At 38.3% G+C, this 19503-nt stretch overlaps 1 protein-coding gene across 1 annotated transcript in view; it reads right to left on the reverse strand.

Moving 5' to 3' along the window:
• LOC128733737 (organic cation transporter protein) overlaps positions 1-19267 on the reverse strand; it is a 39999-nt gene extending 20732 nt beyond the window's left edge. The window contains exon 1 of the mRNA XM_053827505.1: positions 18501-19267. Within this exon, the coding sequence (XP_053683480.1) occupies positions 18501-18958 (458 nt within the window). The 5' untranslated portion in view covers positions 18959-19267. The remainder of the gene's footprint in view (positions 1-18500) is intronic.
• Between the last annotated feature and the right edge of the window lie 236 nt (positions 19268-19503).

Genomic DNA, 19503 nt, shown 5'->3' on the forward strand with positions numbered 1-19503 from the left:
CCACATGCCAAATATGGTTCCAATTTATTGATTAGTTCTCGAGTTATTTGTTTTTCATTTGTATAGGAGCCCCTTCCTCTCCTAAAGTCGGGAAGGGTCCTAATTCACCATAGAAAAAATTCTTGCCTCCAAAAACCTTTACATGCCAAATTTGGTTCCATTTGCTTGATTAGTTCTCGAGTTATGAGGAAATTTGTATAGAAGTCCCCCTTCTAAAAGGGGAGAGCAGTCATAATTCCCCTTCTAAACAGGGGAGGGGTCACAGCCACATGCCAAATTTTGTTCCATTTGTTTGATTAGTTCTCGAATTATGCAGAAATGTCTGTTTCATTTGTATGAGAGCCCGCCCTCTAAGTGGGGGGAGGGGTCTCTAACCATCATAAGAACCTTCCCTGGCCCCAAAAACCTCTACATATAAATTTTCACGCCGATTGGTTCAGTAGTTTTCGATTCTATAAGGAACATCCCGGCAGACAGACAAACAGACAGAAATCCATTTTTATATATAAGATAAATGTGGTCTAACATCATGATCATCTTAAAAGTAAATCAATAACATTACGTTACGTTTTTGTTATTGACAAATGAAGGGCATTTTAGCCTAGTTTTCCCAAATGAAGAGATGTAAAAGTTCGTATCTCCGAATCCCGTTGGGATAAAATTGATTTTTTTTTCGCAATAACTAGGCCGAGAGGATATCATCATGATAATTTCATCCAATGGCATGGTTTATGTGTACGGCACATGGTTGTTTTTTGACGTTTTCATCAAATTAACGGCATTTTACATTAATTTTATTGATGAAACAGAAAATATCTCTTAATTGCGTTGGGCTAGATTCAATCTCTTCTACAAAAGAAATACATTCAGTAGTTTGGAATTTGTTCACAACACCTATCTGTTTCATGTAGTTTTGTCGTGCATTCATGTCATACTACCCTAATTTTTGAAACGTTAACTTAGAAAAGTATAATTAAATGAATGAATGCAGCAACCAAATACCCTACCGACGGAATTCACCTAAAAATAGCTTTATTATGTTGAAAAACAAATCGGTTTTATTCCAGCGGGTTCCAGATTTATTAATCTGCACACCTCTTAGTCTGAGAAAAGTAAGGTAGAAAGTCTTACATTTGACCAAAACCATTAAAATCTCTAAAAAATATCTTTCTTTTTTTTGGCATCAAAAGATTGAATGTAACCCAACGGCATTTGAAAATATTGAGTTGAAGAAGGTTTTTACGAAAAAATCCCCACTGTGCATTGGTCAAAAACCCCATATTCCCGGTTATTTTGGGGAGGTTTCAGTATTTTCGAAACTGATGTCAGAAGCAATGCCAAAAATGTAACATTCAAATTGTCAAAAATTGCGTACAATTTTTATCATTGAAAAATAAATCCCAATTGAAATAGTAAAATTTGGAGCCGACAAATCCTTTCGAATTATGTCTTTGGCTATAGATTTAATGCATGAAACGGTTCAATTCTTATTACTTTCGCAGTTATCCAGGCTGAGCAGAACAAATGGAAATCGGAGTGAGATCTGATGAATATGGAGGGTAAGAAAGAACTTCCCATTTTCGCATTTCCTGATAAGTTTTCACAACCTTCGCGATAGTTGCAGAAAGAGACGGAATGGAAACTAATCTAGGAGTGCCAATAGAATATAGTAATGTCACAGCATCTGATCTCCAGAAGACCAACGAGAAATCCGGTTGCTGAAGACCAACAAAGTCGCCGGCCGCCTACGAACAGAGCTTTATAAACATGGCCGAGCAACGCTGATAATGGTTCTGCACTGGATTATTGCCAAGATGTGGAAGGGGAAGCTACCGGAGGAATAGACCACCACTACCATTACACCGGAGGAATAGACTACCATTACACCACTCACGCAAGCGACAAAACAGCTGCCGTTGCTGTGTGCAGACATTCTGCTACCTACACACTCGCGACCATAAGACCTCATAGCGTTTTTCTGCATAGCACACTCGCGAGTCAAACAACTCGTAAGCAACAAGCTGCCCGTGAGGGCTAGTAGCGGACTGGGATACAGATTTTGCGTTACTTCCCAACAAACACCAAAGCTGAATTAAATTGCTACTGATTTGGTTACAGCTGATTTAACTCTGAATACAGGTGGTAGGCGCTGAATAAATTTAAGCAAAGGTCTCTGTATTCTATAGATGTTTAAGCAGCCAACGAATGCGCTGTAAATCAGCTTCTTCACATAATAGTGTCACAAGCAGATTAGGCGCATTTTCAACCCCTCCAAAGCCCATCAATATTCTCAATAATTGTGCTATACTAGCTGAATAAACGATTTGTCATCTTAATAGAAAAGCTCTCCCAAGATATTTTTGCGCTGATGAAACATTTTAAGAAGTCATTATTATTCAGCCATAGCTGGATATGCATCGAATAAAATTTACGTAAACAATTCTATTTCGTTTGAGGCAGAAAAAAACACTTGTTAAGCAATTATATCCCCCTTTTTGCAACCTTTGTGCACCTTGTTTCCAGATTTGCGCAAATTGGTTATTTAAAAACGCGCAAAAGTCTCTATTAAGCTCCATTGTAGCTTCGAAAGCAGCTATTAGCAAGCCCGAAGCTTGATAAAATCACTAGATTTTGATGTTTAAGAGCTGAGAAAAGGTTTTTATTTCTAAAACTAAGCCATAGTTTAGTCACAGGATTAATAAATTCAGCTATAAAAGCGTTTGATCAGCCTGAAATTGTTGCTTGGGTAGCTGCTTTCAAAGCTGGAATGGAGCTTAATAGAGGCTTTTGCGCGTTTTTAAATAACCAATTTGCGCAATGCTGTCAATTCTATTTTTAGAACGACAAATAGTTTTGCAATGCTTTTTCAGTCGCTTAATCAACGTCTCATCAACCTTTATGCAGCCAAAAAATAATTTATTTTTAAATTGAAAGAAGTGGAAGGTTGCATCAGAGACCCTACCGCCTGTTGACGTAGGATCACATAAAGCTATTATAAATATTTAAAAATCTAATTTTATTACGTTCTTAGGATGCACTTTATGATACGAAAAATAAATTACTATACATAACGGAAAGTGGATACGTTTTGTACGCTCATAACTCAGTTGTTACGTTGTTATGTAAGTGTGGAATAAGAGTCGAATAGACGTTGTGCAAACGTATAGACGTATCAGCAGCATTTCTGAGAGCAAGTGTTATGAAAGAGTGGAATAAGAGTGGAATGAATGTTGAGCAAACGTTGCTAAGAGGAATTATGGAATAAGAGTTGAATAATAGTCGTACAAACGTATCAGCAGCACCACCACAGCAAGTGTGGAATAAAAGGCGCTTGATGGTAAACAATGACACAAATAAATTGAATGACACTTTATATTTTACACTTTATACTTTAAATGTACATTAGGCCCATTTTAACCTCATTCGCTCATCAGTCTTATTTTCGTCGCCGTCACCTGGCTCTGGTCCTGCTCGTCACCGATACCGTTTTTCAGCTGATCTTCGCTCACCTCAGTGCTGTCCGCTGGCGGTTTGGGTGCTTGAGAAATATCTTCAGATTGTCTACCTCGTTGACCTAATCAAAATCATCATAATCGCCTCAATATTCCGCATCGTTGAACAGCTGAGATGTAGAGTAGCTAGAAGATGTCTTGGATTCTGATTGCCGATAGTCGCACCTTGCATTGTGTTCTGAGTTTTTCTGAATGAAGTCCTTCTCTGCCTCCTGGTCCGGTTCAGTGATTACGTTGCAGGAAATGTGCTTGCTGTCGACATTCCTCTGATATTCACTCTGAAAACCATTTTTAGGAAATTTTCCACTGGTACTACTGGTCGAAACAACTAACTGCTCTCGCTTGACTTGTTTCCTTTTTTACTTAGTGCTGATTGCTCTTCTTTTTCGGACACGACGGATCACAGTTTTCGGCAGCAGAGAAAAATACAGGATGTATGTTCGAATCCAGGTGAGTGAAAAAAGTATAATGGCGGGCTTGATGAATTTTGAGCCAACCAATGATTTCCTACTAAGTCGATCATTAAATTATAATAATACGAATATTAAAATGGATATGATTAGCTTGCATATACGAATTCAAGTTATTCGAAATTAAAAATATAGCATACGACGCCAATAAATATGACGCGTTCCATTTTTTTAAATTTAAAAATAGACTTTTTTTTGGCTGCATAAAGGTTGATTAAGCGACTAAAAAGCATTGCAAAACTATTTCTCGTTCTAAAAATAGAATTGATAGCATTGCGCAAATTGGTTATTTGAAAAACGCGCAAAAGCCTCTATTAAGCTCCATTGCAGCTTAATTTCAGGCTGATTAAACGTTTTTTAGCTGAGTTTATTTAATCTGTGGCTGAACTATGGTTTAGTTTTAGAAATAAAAACCTTTTTTTAGCTCTTAAACATCAAAGTCAAGCTTAGGGCTTGCTAGTAACTACTTTGAAGCTGTAATGTAGCTTAATAGAAGCTTGTGCGCGTTTTTAAATAACCAATTTGCGCAAAGCTGGAAACAAGGCGCACAGAGGTGATATAACAGCTTAACAAGTGTTTTTCTGCCTCAAATCAAATAGGTTGTATAAGTTCTCCAATTTCGGCTGAATAAGTATTGTAGAATTGTTTACATAAATTTTATTCGATGCATATTCAGCTATGGCTGAATAATTATGGCTGCTAAAATGCTTAATCAGCACATAAATGTTTCTTGGGTTTTCCTTTTTTTCTTCATCTTCAACCTCGATTCTACACACGGGCGAGAGTGCGAACCCTCGCGAGTGTGCAATGCAATGACAAGCGAGAGTGACGACCGTGGCTGTTAGCTAAATGCACACTCGCAAATTCTCCTACATTAACCTACAGTTCCCGTCCTCCATTCATCAAATCTGTCCGCAGGCGGCACGGACCATATTCCAGAGCTGCATGCGGTCCGAAATTGGGCCTTCACTGAGCGCCAGGTATTGCATGGAGAGACTCTGGTGAAAGTCGGTAGGCTACGGTGGGCCGAACACGTCGTAAGGATACTAGACGACAGTGTGACACACTTCCACAACTCCACCGGAACTAGAAACAGAGGGGCCTAAACGCGTAAGATGGTTCGACTAGGGCAAAAGTGGTCGTGGGCGTGGACGGATCGTATAGCTCTTAAAGATAGGCACATAGCTGAACTCAGTAATATCACCAATTCTTTATTGTCGAGGTAAGTTCACCTCGATGGTTACACTAGTTAACAGCATTTATGAACTCAGTAAACTGAAAGTGGTTTTTTATGTAAAATTGGCCGCTGAATCCGAAAATGTGGTCAGAAAAATTTAAAGTAGGATAGTTTTTGAGATATGCATTAAAGTTGGAAGTTTGCTTAAGGTGGCATAGTACTTTTTACACCATATTTTTTGCCTAATTTAAAATATTTTATTCTCGATAACGCGAAAAGCGAATCGATTCGGATTTTTTGCATTCCAAACATTGCACTTTATACTTATATTTACAATTTTGTTTGCATATATGAACCTCTTCCCCTATCCCCTACGGCTCCTTGAACATGATCGTTCGAAAAAAACATGATTTGCGGTACCATGGATTGACGCTGGGGGTCTTATCCGAATTGAACAATTCCAAAACGACATGAAAGTATATTAAATTATCTCGTGTTTGACCCATCCTTTTTTTAAAATTCGAGCGTATAACAAAATGGCGGACATTCAAACATAAAAGTAAAGTTTTTAGTCGAAAAAATTGACTTTAAACATTTCTAAAAAATACAGAAATAGTAATGTCAAAAAAAGGATGGTTCAAACACTAGATAATTTTGTTGGCTTTAAAACAAAAAAAGAATCATGAGAATTGCTTGAGCCGTTCTTGAGATATTTATGGTACCGACTTTCAAAACCTGGTTTCGAGAAAAACGACGTGGAACTTTTTATTCGCCGTGTAATCGCTCAAGACATGCGCGGTACGAATAGCTATAACTTGGTCAATTTTTGGAATTCATTGAAATGACTTGAAACACATATGGTCAAAATGTTAATCTTTCGAAATAATCAATAAAAAAACATTTCGATTTTTTTAAGTTGAAAAAGTACTATGCCCCCTTAAAGGAAGAAAATACATGCACGTAAATACAAATTTCTCCGGCTGCGGTGCACTAATTTCAAATCTCTTTTTTCCATATTAAAGAGGAGAAAATTTGCTTATTCAAGTAGCATAGTAAATCTAATTAGTGACGATTTTTTTGGGTGTTGGGAGTATTCCAGGTCGCGCGTCGTTTTTAAACCTGAAATTTGGTTGTGCAAACCTCACATATACTATTACCAGCTTTCACAAATACAACAAAAAAGCAAAGTCGTGGGCTTAAACCCTTCTTTATCGACAGACTTCGCAGCCGGCTGTTTAGAGTACAGGAAAATTACGGGGCCACAACAAAAGAGTACTGATTCTTTTGAAAGCAAAAATAATAGCAACATACTTTTATGATGACCCGTGTTTGAACCTTAAAACATTAAATATCCGTTTTCGATCACTGTGGGCTGGGCATCCCCTAAAATCCTTAGTCATAAATTAGCCGGTAAATCGATTAATTCTTGCGGAGTGCGGAAATTGGACTTTAACCCTCTCGTACTCGTAACACAGCTGGTCGGAAATCCAATCACAAGCTTTGACGTAGTAGCCGCTCCCATGCAAGTTGCGTGTTAAAATGATGATGTTTGATGCTGTGCGACTACCGTCAGTAGCAGTTACGTTACGGGGCTTCCCCAGAGCAGCAGATGTATTTTATCCCAAAGCGGTCTTTTATGTTTTGCAATGTAGATTTCTCAATATTGTTTATTATGTTATGACAGAGACGATGATCGTATTGAGTCGTAAAAACGAAGAATTTATCAAAATTACAAGTCAATTAATACTTTCCTGATCAAATGAAAAGGCAAGCTGGCAAAGAGTGAACACGTACAAATCTACCACCTCTGTCCACTAAATCCTATCTCTACCTCTATGTAGTGCCGGCTGGGGTACGTAACCAGTAAGGAAAGGCGAAACAGTGGCTCCTAATCACTTTGGGATGGTAGCCGCATCAACGGAATAAGGACATTTTGTCCCATATAAACTACATTACCCTAGTGCAAATTGGTTTATAGCTTCTATTATGACCGCATTATCACGAAACCCCAGCCCGATCATTCACATGAAGTTTGTTCATGAATTTGATAGCTACGGTAAGGTCGATACTATTATGTTGTTTTTATTGCCGTCATCCAGCAGTGGTTTCGTTGCCGGTGGTCGGACGTAATTATTACGATTTAGTACAGTCACAGTTTTGTCGCACATTTGTAGATGTATGATACCTACTTCAGCATCACATCAACGTATTGCATTTGCGGTGCTGGATGAGCCACGGTATAGCGATGATCGGAAGTTATTATGCACCTTACGATGCGATCAAAGCTTAACTTGACCTGAATCATGTCCACGAGCACGCATTGACTATCCGGCTGGTTGTTCGATGGAGGCGCCTCGTGCCTGCTCGACAAGCTCTTAACAAGCGTTTCTCGACACGGCTGCTGGACTGTACTATGACAAGTGTTGTTACCTGTTCTTAGCCTAGAACGGTATAACAAGCCTGAACGGTTCGAGTTGAAGCCAAACAGGTAACATTTAAAAAGGTGACACCCCGATCAACGCACAAATAGCTACGCTGTGAGTGGTCTTAAATGGAAAATGCATACATACCATACAAGCGTGGTACCGGTATGACAGCTAATTTCTTTGTTAGAAAGAGTATTAATTAATTCAGCAATGTCTGGTTTGACTGTAAGAAATACATAATAGGCAATTAACGTGATTGACGTAACTGTTAATGACATAATTATTTTCTAGGTTCTTTAGATACATATCAAAATGCAAATCTTAGTTCAACATTTTATTAATGGCTATAAAATGGCAGGTAAAATATAACGTTTCAATTCTTAAAGTAATCGTATTATTTTATGGCATTGATCATCATCGTGTTATGATTGCAAATGGCTTTGCGAGTAAAACTTGTGATAAGTGAATTCTGATATTCTTTTCATAACAATACAACCAGCGGAAGTGAGCGAAAAATGATAAACCTAATTGTTCCAGTAGTGCGCGAAACAAAACGGTGCAATAAGATGCCCTTTTTGTGTAATCGTGTTTTTCGAACTTCTTGTATCGTTATCGACTTTTATATTTATTGACCTTTGTAAACAATATCCTGCCTCCCTTTAAGTAAACTGTATGAATGGGCTCCATCGCAAGTCTTTTTTAATTTCGGATTGGAGACTTAAGCCATCTGAATATCACTCATCAAGAGTGATCCGTCACCGTGAATCAACAAATCCGACTCTGCAACCTTGAAAATCTTACTGGTCTTGGTTCACGGTTAGTAAATATCAGTAAAATTTCTGACTATGCATCCCGTTAGATACGGAAGTAAAACCGTTGGGTGTGATTTATGGTTATAGTTAAATTAGCCAGGGTACCTGTATGCTAAGTAGCGCAAAGCTAACTTTGGTTAGAAGTGTAGGTGACTAAATAGACTAAATTCGCATTGCACACCGTTGCTCAGCAAGCCATTCCGTCAGTTTTGACGTGGTACCTCATATCGTGGCAGGTCGGCCTTGAATTTGTTAATCCGTTCTCGATTTCTTGTGGCAAAAAACACCTAATTCACCTCATTTCGATTTGATTGCTTCCATCCAATCTGCAGCTACCGCTCTAAAGAATATAAAAACGCACACGCCTTTGGCACCTACCAGAATGGGTACTGCATTATATTGTGGCACAGCAAAAATTCAAACTTACTCCGCAACTACCAACCAGCCACAACTGAACAGTCTACCCTACATATGATCATTACCGCTCCGGCACGTGCTTCTCCTTAATAACGCTAAAACAAGCACGAAAACCACGCTCGACAGCCCTAGACCATGTCCGATCGAGTCCGATCCACCCATCCATAGATGAAAATACTGAGCGATCAAACAGTACAGCCGGTATTGCAATGGTAATGCACGCCGGTAATGAATTTTCAACAAGACGAGAAATAGCGCTCTAACCAATTTATATAAAAAGACCATAACCTGCGGAAAGACCAACCGGCTAGGCTGTCCAACCGAGCCACCGACCGTCGTCGTGCTAGGAATAAACGTTGTCTGAGTGTGTTTGTGCCGTCGGGAAAATACCTCGCAACTGAAATGGCCAAGCGGTTTGCAAAATATGTTGTCTCACATAAAATCCACCTCCCCGCTCGCGCTCTGGCCAATCTTTCAATTAACGGCTCACTGGGTCCACCGGAGGTTGTCTATAGACTCGAGCTTGACAGGCTTGATGACGAACGCCCGCAACAACAACAACAATAACACTCACTGGTAGACACCACACTATCGATGACCAGCTAACCAGCACGGCCAGTTCTGTTTATAGGTTGAGTAAAACAGTATACACAGAGCAAAAAGTTGCACCACTTTTATCGGTTTATTGGTTGAGATATTTGTTACTCATGAATATCCGTGTACAAGAGTGAGTTTAATATCAAGATGTAGTCTGCATTAAGCAAGTACTATTTTTATTGTGACTCTTCAGGTAAAACCATCAAATCCAATTTTGTTATTCTTATACCTTTTCTAAAACTTAAGGGTATGAAATGGGGAAGATAACTAGGAAGGAACATAGCTCTAGCCATCCCAAGCCCCTGCCTAGCACCTCCACGTGGCCATACCTGGAAATACTTCAATTTGTATAATTGAGTAGCCAAGCTAGGAGGTGCGGGGCCGTGCGGTTTTCAGTTCCTAATCTTACAAATGTAGTTTTAGGCAACCATTAAACCACACGACATTATTTTTAAGTATTATATGATTGAAACCAATATTTTTGGCAACCTAATCTATTTTCAGAGAGCGAAGTAAGGCGCTATATACTTGATCAACTGCAACCTGGCTTCTGGTCTAAATACCTTTAGTTCATCACTGAGGGTCCGAAGTAAAACGTAACTATTATTAGCAAAAATACTCCCAACGCCTGTAAATAAATAATTATCTATGTATATGGGAAGCGGTTGATACGGGAGGTCCACGCTTTCTTCTTTCCCCTTGATCTCAAGGAGTTTAATGGAATTAGGTATTTGTTCTAGTTCCACTTGATTCCTTAGAATTTTCTCTGCGGTACATGCTGCGCAGTTGGCGTGGCCGTTGACAAGAAAAATGATTGATTCACGTAATCGTCATTTGCCAGGATGCCTTCAAGAACTGGCTGCGTTAGAGATTAGATTAGCTTAGATTATACCTTTTCTAAAACTTAATGTTTTTCTTTGGAGGAAACAAAGAAAGAACACTAACACTGTTTTAGAGTGCAATGGATTTTTTATATAGGTTTTTTCTAATTGGGAAACTTTTTAATTTTTCAAAAGTTAACTATAAAAACAGGAGGGGCACAAACGTGACCAATGAACGACTTTACTCATCACAACACGACATAACGCATTAAATAAAAATCATATCCATCATCATCTCCTCAACAAAAACTACAGATTTAGGTATTTTATTGGGTATTTTTTGCTTTGGTTAATACGTCATTACTACAAAACATTTTCTTATTAAACGCAATACTCTAGCCCGCAAAAATTGCGATACTCACGAGGCTATGGAAGGGGGCTGCGTAGTCGTAAGGTTACCGAGTCTGCTTTGACAAGCGAGTGGTCATGGGTTCGAATCTTAATAGGATCAGGCCATTCGCTGTCAAGTTACTTTAGCATGGGTTTATTCTCAGGCCCCTCATTACCCTTCCTTCATGCTGAATTATATATGACCCCCATAAAAGCACTCTTGACAGTGCAAAAAATCACTCTTATAGTTAAAATGGACTGGTCAGCCTCGCCAGTGATGGCTGTAATTGGAGACAGTACTGGCATTGAGGAGCGACGTGGGTAAAGTAGATCTAGCATTGAAGGAAGGGTAAACCCCACTATACGCAAGCACCCATATAATTTAATAAGCATATCGCTCACTCAATAGCGATTATAGTAGAAAAATGCAGTGCATGTTATACAGCAAACACCCGGGCGATATCATAATAGATCAACGATACTGGTCGCAGTGATGAGTCCATACAGGAAAAAAGAGGCTATGGAAGATAAAATTTTTCGAAATACTCGACATTAATTTGTAGATTAGAATTATTTGAGATTTAACGGTGACTGCTCTACGATACTAGGTTGAGGACTGTTAAATGATACATAAGGTACGGGAGGGTATTTTCAGCAGGTTTCTAAATTCAGCTTATTTGCCTCTTCTTTCGCCAATAAAATACTTTGCCGACATAAAAAGCAAAGCAAAGCCCAGGTGCTACATTCCGTTATCAAAACTTGACCTTCTGTTTTTATACGACAGACTTCGCAGCCAGCTGTTAGAATACAGAACAATTGCAGGCCCAGTTGCTACGATCCATTAACTCTAACAGCCTCTCCTAGCCGGGAGTCGAACATACGGCTGGTTTATTAGGCCAGCGTCATACCTCGAAGCCAACTGGGAGGCGAAAAACAGCCGACATACAGTTTTAATATGCTATAACTATTTTCTTATGACTGTAAGTAATCTACTATTCTTTACTCAAAGAACTTCAATACCATCTGTTCTTCCTCTAGAACTAGGCCGTAGGCCGAAAAAATAGACGCCATCGCTTAATGGGCTGAAAATACCCTCCCGTGCCCTATATCAGTATTGAACGGCCTTTTTTAATTTTTTTAAAATAAAGAAAATATTGTTTGTGTCTATAATAAATCGAAGAGGATCTACTATTTTATTTCATTGCCACTCTGTCCTAAGACACAGCCTGATGAACAAACTAGGAGGTAGGACAATAGGGGAAATCCCAATCTTAATACAATAAAAGTGAATGTATCTTCATATCTGTGTTCGTATGCACCGCCATAACTTCGGAACACCTGGACTATTCTCCATCAAATTTGGCATACGTGTTCTTTGTTCATAGGTATGATACATGGCAACGTGGAGAGGACCCAAATAAGGAGAAAAGGGCGTTGTTTATCTTGTATTATGCGAATTATCAGATCGATAATAGTTGTACAAATGGCGGGGAGAAAAATATAACTGGAGTAAGATCGGGTACTCTGCTAGTAAAGCATAAGCTAAGTATAGGATATTACTTCTCCGTCATTGACCCGGACCAGTGAAAATTGCAAAACGATGGCTGGAAAAACAGCTATTTCTCATTGTGCAATCTAATCAGGTATATACGTACTGACCGATACCGACGCTAGCCACGTCCAAATACCGATAGTACTACAAACACAAATTAAACAAAAATGTTCATATTTCATTGGTTACTTGAAATCAACTGCAGAATTATATATATATTTGTATTATGTATTATGAAACCAAAATCATACAATTATTTCAAAACAACCTATTTTCGATGCATACTAAATAGTCTGGTTTCTTTGTCCGCAAAGTAAAGGCTTTTCATGTATTGTGAAGTGACTATACATTGCAGCGTGCTCGAACCTATTGGTTTCGGAACTTGGCAAGTTCGCAAGGGTAACTTTCCGTATGATAAAGGAAGCCCACCTCCCCCTATTTCGACCAATGATTAATTTTATGCAAATATTATTCAAATTCGTACCACTACCATCAAATTATGCCACATATGTTACGAGGGTCACATTAAAATAAGATTGATTGCAGGATGATTTAACAGTTAAGCCTAAATTTTATTTCAGACGCATAGCATAAACTTTAAAATCAATAAAGCAGATCTGCTGTTTCAGCTTTTTAGCACAGCAAGCTCCATGCGGACAGAACAAAAAGCTCTCAGTTATATATAGGTCTACCGTAAAACTCGAATAAAACCTGTATTCTAAAGATAGCCAGCATATCAAGTTTAATGTTGAATTAAAACTGAGTCAAATACTTATGTCGTGCCCGAATGTAGGTCCCCAAATGGTTGTTATATATAGTAGAGTGCTCGTCATGATGCGTTTTAAAATTTTGTTCAGAAATCTTCTTTAAAATTAAAATAAAACCAAAATTGCTACTTGAGAACTGACTCTCAAACAGGAATGCTTTGAAATAAAAAATCAGGTGCTTCGTGCTGTTTTGGCCTGACGTTGCTTTTTGTCGCCATGGGAAAACAACGTGCAAGCCTTACCCAAGTACAAAAACTCGCTGGCATTCGTAAAGCGGAACCATTCGTTAACTTACAGCAGCGCAGCGTTACAAAACATGATGTAAAGTGTGAAACGTAAACCCTGATGGTTCGTATTTGGAAAATCGGATACTTAATCAAACAATGCTCTTGTGTTTTGTAGTAATTAATAAGAGAAAAAGAGAATAAAATTTGACCTATTATATAAAATGTAATGCATAGCAGAATTAATCTTATCAAAAAAGGCATCAAAATTCAGAAAAGGTCCGATTTTGTGTCGTCGTTCTATCTCGCAGTATTTTAGACATATATTTTAATGATTTTGATACCAAATAAAAGTTTAATGAGTTTTTCAGAAAAAATGTAGTACTAAAGCTTAAAGTTTTCGATAGTCGCGAAAATATTTATAATATTCATTTTACGTGTTTTCATCGAGTGTAGACCAAAAGGACCCCCATTTTTTATATTTTTTTCTGGGAAGCTCAAAAATTTTTACATAATATAATAAAAATTCTGTAAAATATAGTTTTTAGTTTTCAGGATACAATTTTTAAATAAAAATTAGTTGCCAGAATGCAAGAATATGGAACCGCATGATGTATTAAGTACAAAACATAATGCGTTTCCATATTCCTGCATTCTGCAGTACAGTGAATCGTATATTTTTGGCAAAGAGAAAACGAATATCTTTGTCAGAATTATCCATCGGTACAAACCGAGCCAGGGTCTCTTTGCTCCTCACAGCATTATGACACGAAAAATGATTTGTTTTAAATGTGATATATATTTTTTCTAAACAGCTCTTTGAAACCACTTCCATTTGATGCCATAAGTCATTAAAATAGATTCAGAATGCTTGTTCATTTGAAATAGGGACCCATCGTGCCCACCTTTTCTATAGAATTTAACGTAAAAAATAGTCCATCAAGGTGTACCACGGTGCGGAAAGAAAGTATTTTCTGTGGAGTAGGGAAAAGCCCTCGGGAGTAAGTATCTGGATAGTCTAAGCATTGGTAGCGAGGAATCGAAATACGTATCTACAAAAGATAACTAAATGAGGTAGTAGAATTAAATGGTCACACTAGCATTTTTTTGACGTAGGACTACGTCTTTGTTTACTATACTGGGACTGGGTATCACTTTGTGAAAACGAAAATAGAAGTTTAACGTTTGAATGAAAGATCTCAAATGATAATAACTACTAAACTACTCAGCGTAACTGAAAAATTTATATGTTGTTGGATAGATAAAATGACCAGCAATTTGAGGGGGTAAGAGAGCAGTTTTACGAAGGGCGTGGAGGGGGGGGGGCTCCTATACAAATGAAACACTAATTTCCTCAAAACTCGAGAACTAACCAAGCAAATGGAGCCAAATTTGGCATGTGGGCATTTTAGAAGGCAGGAATTTTTCATATGGAGTACTGAGGCCCCTTTCCCTTCTAAGAGGGAGGCTCCCATACAAATGAAATACAAATTTTCTCATAACTCGAGAACTAATCAAGCAAATGGAACCAAATTCGGCAGGTGGGGGTTTCAGAAGGCAAGAATTTTTTCTATGGCAAATTGATACCCCTCCCCTCTTTAGGAGGGATCTCGAGGACTAAGCAAGCAAAAGGAACTAAGTTTGGCATGTGGGGGTTTCTGGAGGAATAAATTTTTTCTATGGTGTACTGAGTACCCCTTCCCCGTCTAAGAGTGGGGGGGGGGGTCCCATACAAATGAAATACAAATTTCCTCATAACTCGAGAACTAATCAAGCAACTGGAACCAAATTTGGCAAGTGGAGTTTTTTGGAGGCATGACTTTATTTTATGATGGTTTCAGACCCCTTACCCCTGTGATTGGAGGATAAGGACTCTCATACAAATAAAACAGAAAGTTTTGCGTGTGTACCATATTTTCTGCAATGTAACAAGTGGTAATCTGTGAAAGTAAACTAGTAAAACCTTCTCAGAGCAATCGAGAGTGAATCAACGCCGCTAACTTACGTGCCTATTGCCATTCATGTCAAAAGAGAAGCACATTCGCCTGGCACGTCATATTTGCGATGAACGTGCTTTGGCTTTTATGTTATTTGAAACCAATGGCCCTTTTAAAGGCCACAAGCGAGTTAAAGTAGGATTATTGAAACATGTCAAGCTACGCATAATCATATTTAATACAATAATCTGTGGGCTGGTCATTCATTTCTATTTCAACCATTATGATGCACACAAGTGATTTTTAAACCAATCTCTATGTCTCAATAGTGACAATGGTCCCCATCCACGTATTTTCAAAGCCACCATTGCATTCAACGAAGAATTGAATCTGAATATTTCGCTCGTCTCTTTTAAACATTCATTTAAACAGTGGCACTCACAGATTCGTATAAACATACTTATGCCAGAAATACAGATTACATTAGTCTTTGAACTAATGATCTAATATAGTCTTACGTCACCCTTTCATACAACCCTTAGGGCTGTATACCTTGTAGTTTTTTGTTTTCTTTCTCATTTTTTCTAACATCATGTGCCGCTTCAAATTTCATTTCATGTCTGATTATAATACGAATTGGAAGTTCACATTCAAGTCCAATTTCGAGTTCAATTCAAAGCCCTATTTCCAGTTTAATTTAAGCTCAGGTTTCACATCACAATTTGCCTAAATGGAAATCCAATTTCTGGTTCCATTTCACATATAATTTACTTCGAAATTCAAGTTCAAATTCGAATCCATTAAATTTAATGCAGAAAAATCCTCATGATGAACTCGGCATTTTTGCGACAAGAAAATTAATTGCGTAAAAAAGGATCCACTATCCTGCGATTTCTCCATTGTGACTATGTGACAAATTGTCCATTGCGACTATAATGAATAAATAATTGTGAGGTTTGGGTTGGTTCCATTTATTAACACATATTCATATTTAAATAACGGGAAAATCCTGACTTTGAATTTATAGTAAATAATTCATTTTTCGTCAATCCATCCGGATTGATTTGCAATGTCTCAGTGTTACCCACGCTTATGCATCGTTCCACTTCTGATCACATTTCCTAAAAATTTCTGCCCTCCTGCAAACAGAAAATCCAATAATCATCATTGCAACCGTATTTCGTAACGTGTCCTAAGTACGAGTTAACATCCGGCCAAGTGGCTAGATTGCCCAACGATCAAGGTTCACCACAGAAGAACCTACTCCTCCTGAGAGTGAATTGCAATCCGCTTTATGCGATTAACTTCAAATTCAATACACGCTGATCGCGCAAGAAACAAGTAGGTATAGGCAACCTTGAAAATAGTTGCTGGTGTACCACTACTCGATTTTTCGATTTATTAGTGGTATTCATGCAAATCAACTACCTTCTCTATATATAAAAAACAATAAAAGATGTTAAAAGTTATCACTTAGGAAATATTTAATGACGCGCCATACACGTTTCCTGGATACGCAACAGTTATGTCGAAAAGTATTAGAAAACTATGCGGTTCTAAATTCCATTGACCCGCCCAATCGATATTTCGTGACCAGACAAATTTATTGATTGAATAAGGACACGACTTGCGAACCGAAGCTAAATTAGGCAATTTGACGTCACAACGTCGGACATGGTCAAAAAAACGGCACGTAGTAGACTTTTTCCAGTGAGCTCACGCCTGCTCGGTACCTATATCGATGGCGCCAAGGTCCGGATAAACATTCGAGTAACCTGGGGTAGCAAATGCTGGAAATGTTACTGTATCAAAAGTACAGCTAATTACACACATGTTGCTACTTAATGAAGCATAACTCGCGCCGTCATCGTGTTAATGACAACAGAATGTTGAATCTGCGCGTTGCATGGTGCATTCGTAAACGCTTGTACGCGGGGTTTTGGCATTCAATGTAAGCCACTTACAAATAGTCAAGAAATTTTCAAGTTCAATTCAAGCGTGCAAATGGTTTGAATCGTCCGACGATGTTTTGGTTAACCCGATGCAGCAATCCGTGGTATGTGGTATGTGTATGAGTGAATCGCAAAGCCGCATACGTGAATAGAAAAAAAAGAGGCCCATGAGTTGGCACTAAAATGCATTAAGTAATAATTCGTTTAATTGGTCGGATCATCGGCTGGATATGGGTATGGTGGCATAGATTGGTGATCCTTTGAGCAGAGAGTAACTAATCCTGGTTGTTTTACAAATTTTTATTGTGTCATCAGTTGACCTCATAACAACTATTAATGCTAGATGATATTATTTCTTCCTTATAGAAATAATTCGACTATGTTACAGTATAAATCCAAAAATCGTTTGAACAAAACACATGATATTCGAAGGATTAAGAATTAGACTGGCAATTTATTGCTAACAAAACACGAGGTTTATGGTAAAAAGAGCTAAATGTATGGGCAATGTTTAGAATGTTCAAAAATACTGTTAACAGTACCCGACAGCATTTCAATAAGCTGTATAATACTATTGAAATCCTGCAATATAATCGATCGACCTAAAGTTTATATCATTTTTGTCGTGTGCCAATGTATGAACTAACGACTAATTATGTTTATAGAGACAAAACCTATCATTCCTACAGCAACGAGACTGACAGTTTTTTTTACAAGCTGTCAGCTCGAAAGAAATCGATGTTATATCAGAATGGGGTTTTATAAGGAATTCAATTTCCCCCTTTTTAAATTCTCTAGAGGACCAAAGTACTTATAATACTCAAAAAGTGTTATTTTATACCTGGTTCCATTGAAAGCTCTTTTATTTTCCATCGGATTTTATGTGTTGTTTCAAAAGAGAATAGAGCTTTGTTTTACGTCATAAACCATACAATCGTGCTTTTAAGTTATCGTTAAAAAAATACACACTAGCAAAATGGTTGTAATCGGGCGCCATCACTTCAACACATGTCCAAATAACTCGCTGCCGCCATACGAAGTCATGTTTTACAGTCGTACGCCATGCCGGATTAATGCCGACAGCATTATATATAATACAATATAGTGGAAAAAATAAACCTTGATTCTTAATTTTTTCCTAGACGCCTCTATCTAAGCCTTCCGATTCGACATGCGGTTTCCATTGTTTTTGCCAACCGAACGATATTTCGATGCCTTCGCATCGCATTGCGGCAGCAATATTAAGTCAGTGGCTCAAATCCTATAAACACATACTGAGATAGCATCAAAGTTACAAATGACGGATAGGAACGAGTCTTTTGTTGCAGTTTTTATACATTGTGCACAATCAATGCAAGCTATTGGTATACCATCTATACCAGAATCTTATAAAACAAATAACTTTGCACTTAAGCAACAACATTAGGATAAGTAAATTTCAGTTACCTTTCTTCCACAGATAAATGTTCCAGTTCCGGCACGTAGCACCAGTGTTCCTCCGGCACCACCGTCATGAAAATTTGAGAAAAATATACAAACGCCACGAAGAATGCAAACGGAATCATCAGTAGAAACAGGATCTTCTGATATCGTCCAAACTCGCCTATATGGGGTAGCAAATCGTCGAAATCGACGATCGCTTTCTCCTGTATGACGGTATTGGCTCCGGTATTTTTGCCGTTTTTAGCGATAGCCTTCGAATCGAGATCCTTTGTCTGACCCTGCTTATCCGTATTGACTGTGCAATCCGACACAAAACCATTATTGATGAAACCGTTAAGCTTCAGATTATTGCTAAGATTTCCCAGACTGCTAGCGTTGTTCAGCGACCCTGACAAGTCGCTGTCCTCGGCGTGCACTGCCGGTATATTTTCCTGTGGCTTCGGTGCCATCTTGTGAACCATCTGGTTGGTTTAAAACTTATCTGATAAAATCTAGATACTATAGAACAATCACTGTTACACAGATTTATGATTTTTCTAACACAACACTTAGAATTGAAGTTCAGACAAAACACAGAGATATAACTTATTTTCAGCACACTTTCTTTTTGCACCGTGCGAATCTTTTTTTGTAACTATTTTAGGAGGCTACTTTTCGTTCTATCGCAGGATGACGCCAGCGCCAAAGTCCTGCTCCTTCCAAATAAAAAAGAACCCAACGGTCCTAATCTGCTGATCACACTAGATTGAGGTCCTCCGCCGTTGATCGCATCAATATATAAATTCTAGCGTAGCTGACAATGTGTAAAAGTTTGCGCGCGCCTGATCAACATCAGGAGAGCCAATCGGACAGCAGAGATTTTCTCCCATCGCAGCATCCGATCAGTGCGCGAGAATAAAACCGGGACACATTCCACGAAAACTCTGCACCGTAACGGAGCTCTAGTGAGTTGACACGATCACTCCCGCCAGTCGTAAGTATCCGCAAAAGAGAACGATCTAAGTAA

The sequence above is a fragment of the Sabethes cyaneus genome, chromosome 2, assembly GCF_943734655.1.
Source record: "Sabethes cyaneus chromosome 2, idSabCyanKW18_F2, whole genome shotgun sequence".
Lineage (NCBI taxonomy): Eukaryota > Metazoa > Arthropoda > Insecta > Diptera > Culicidae > Sabethes > Sabethes cyaneus.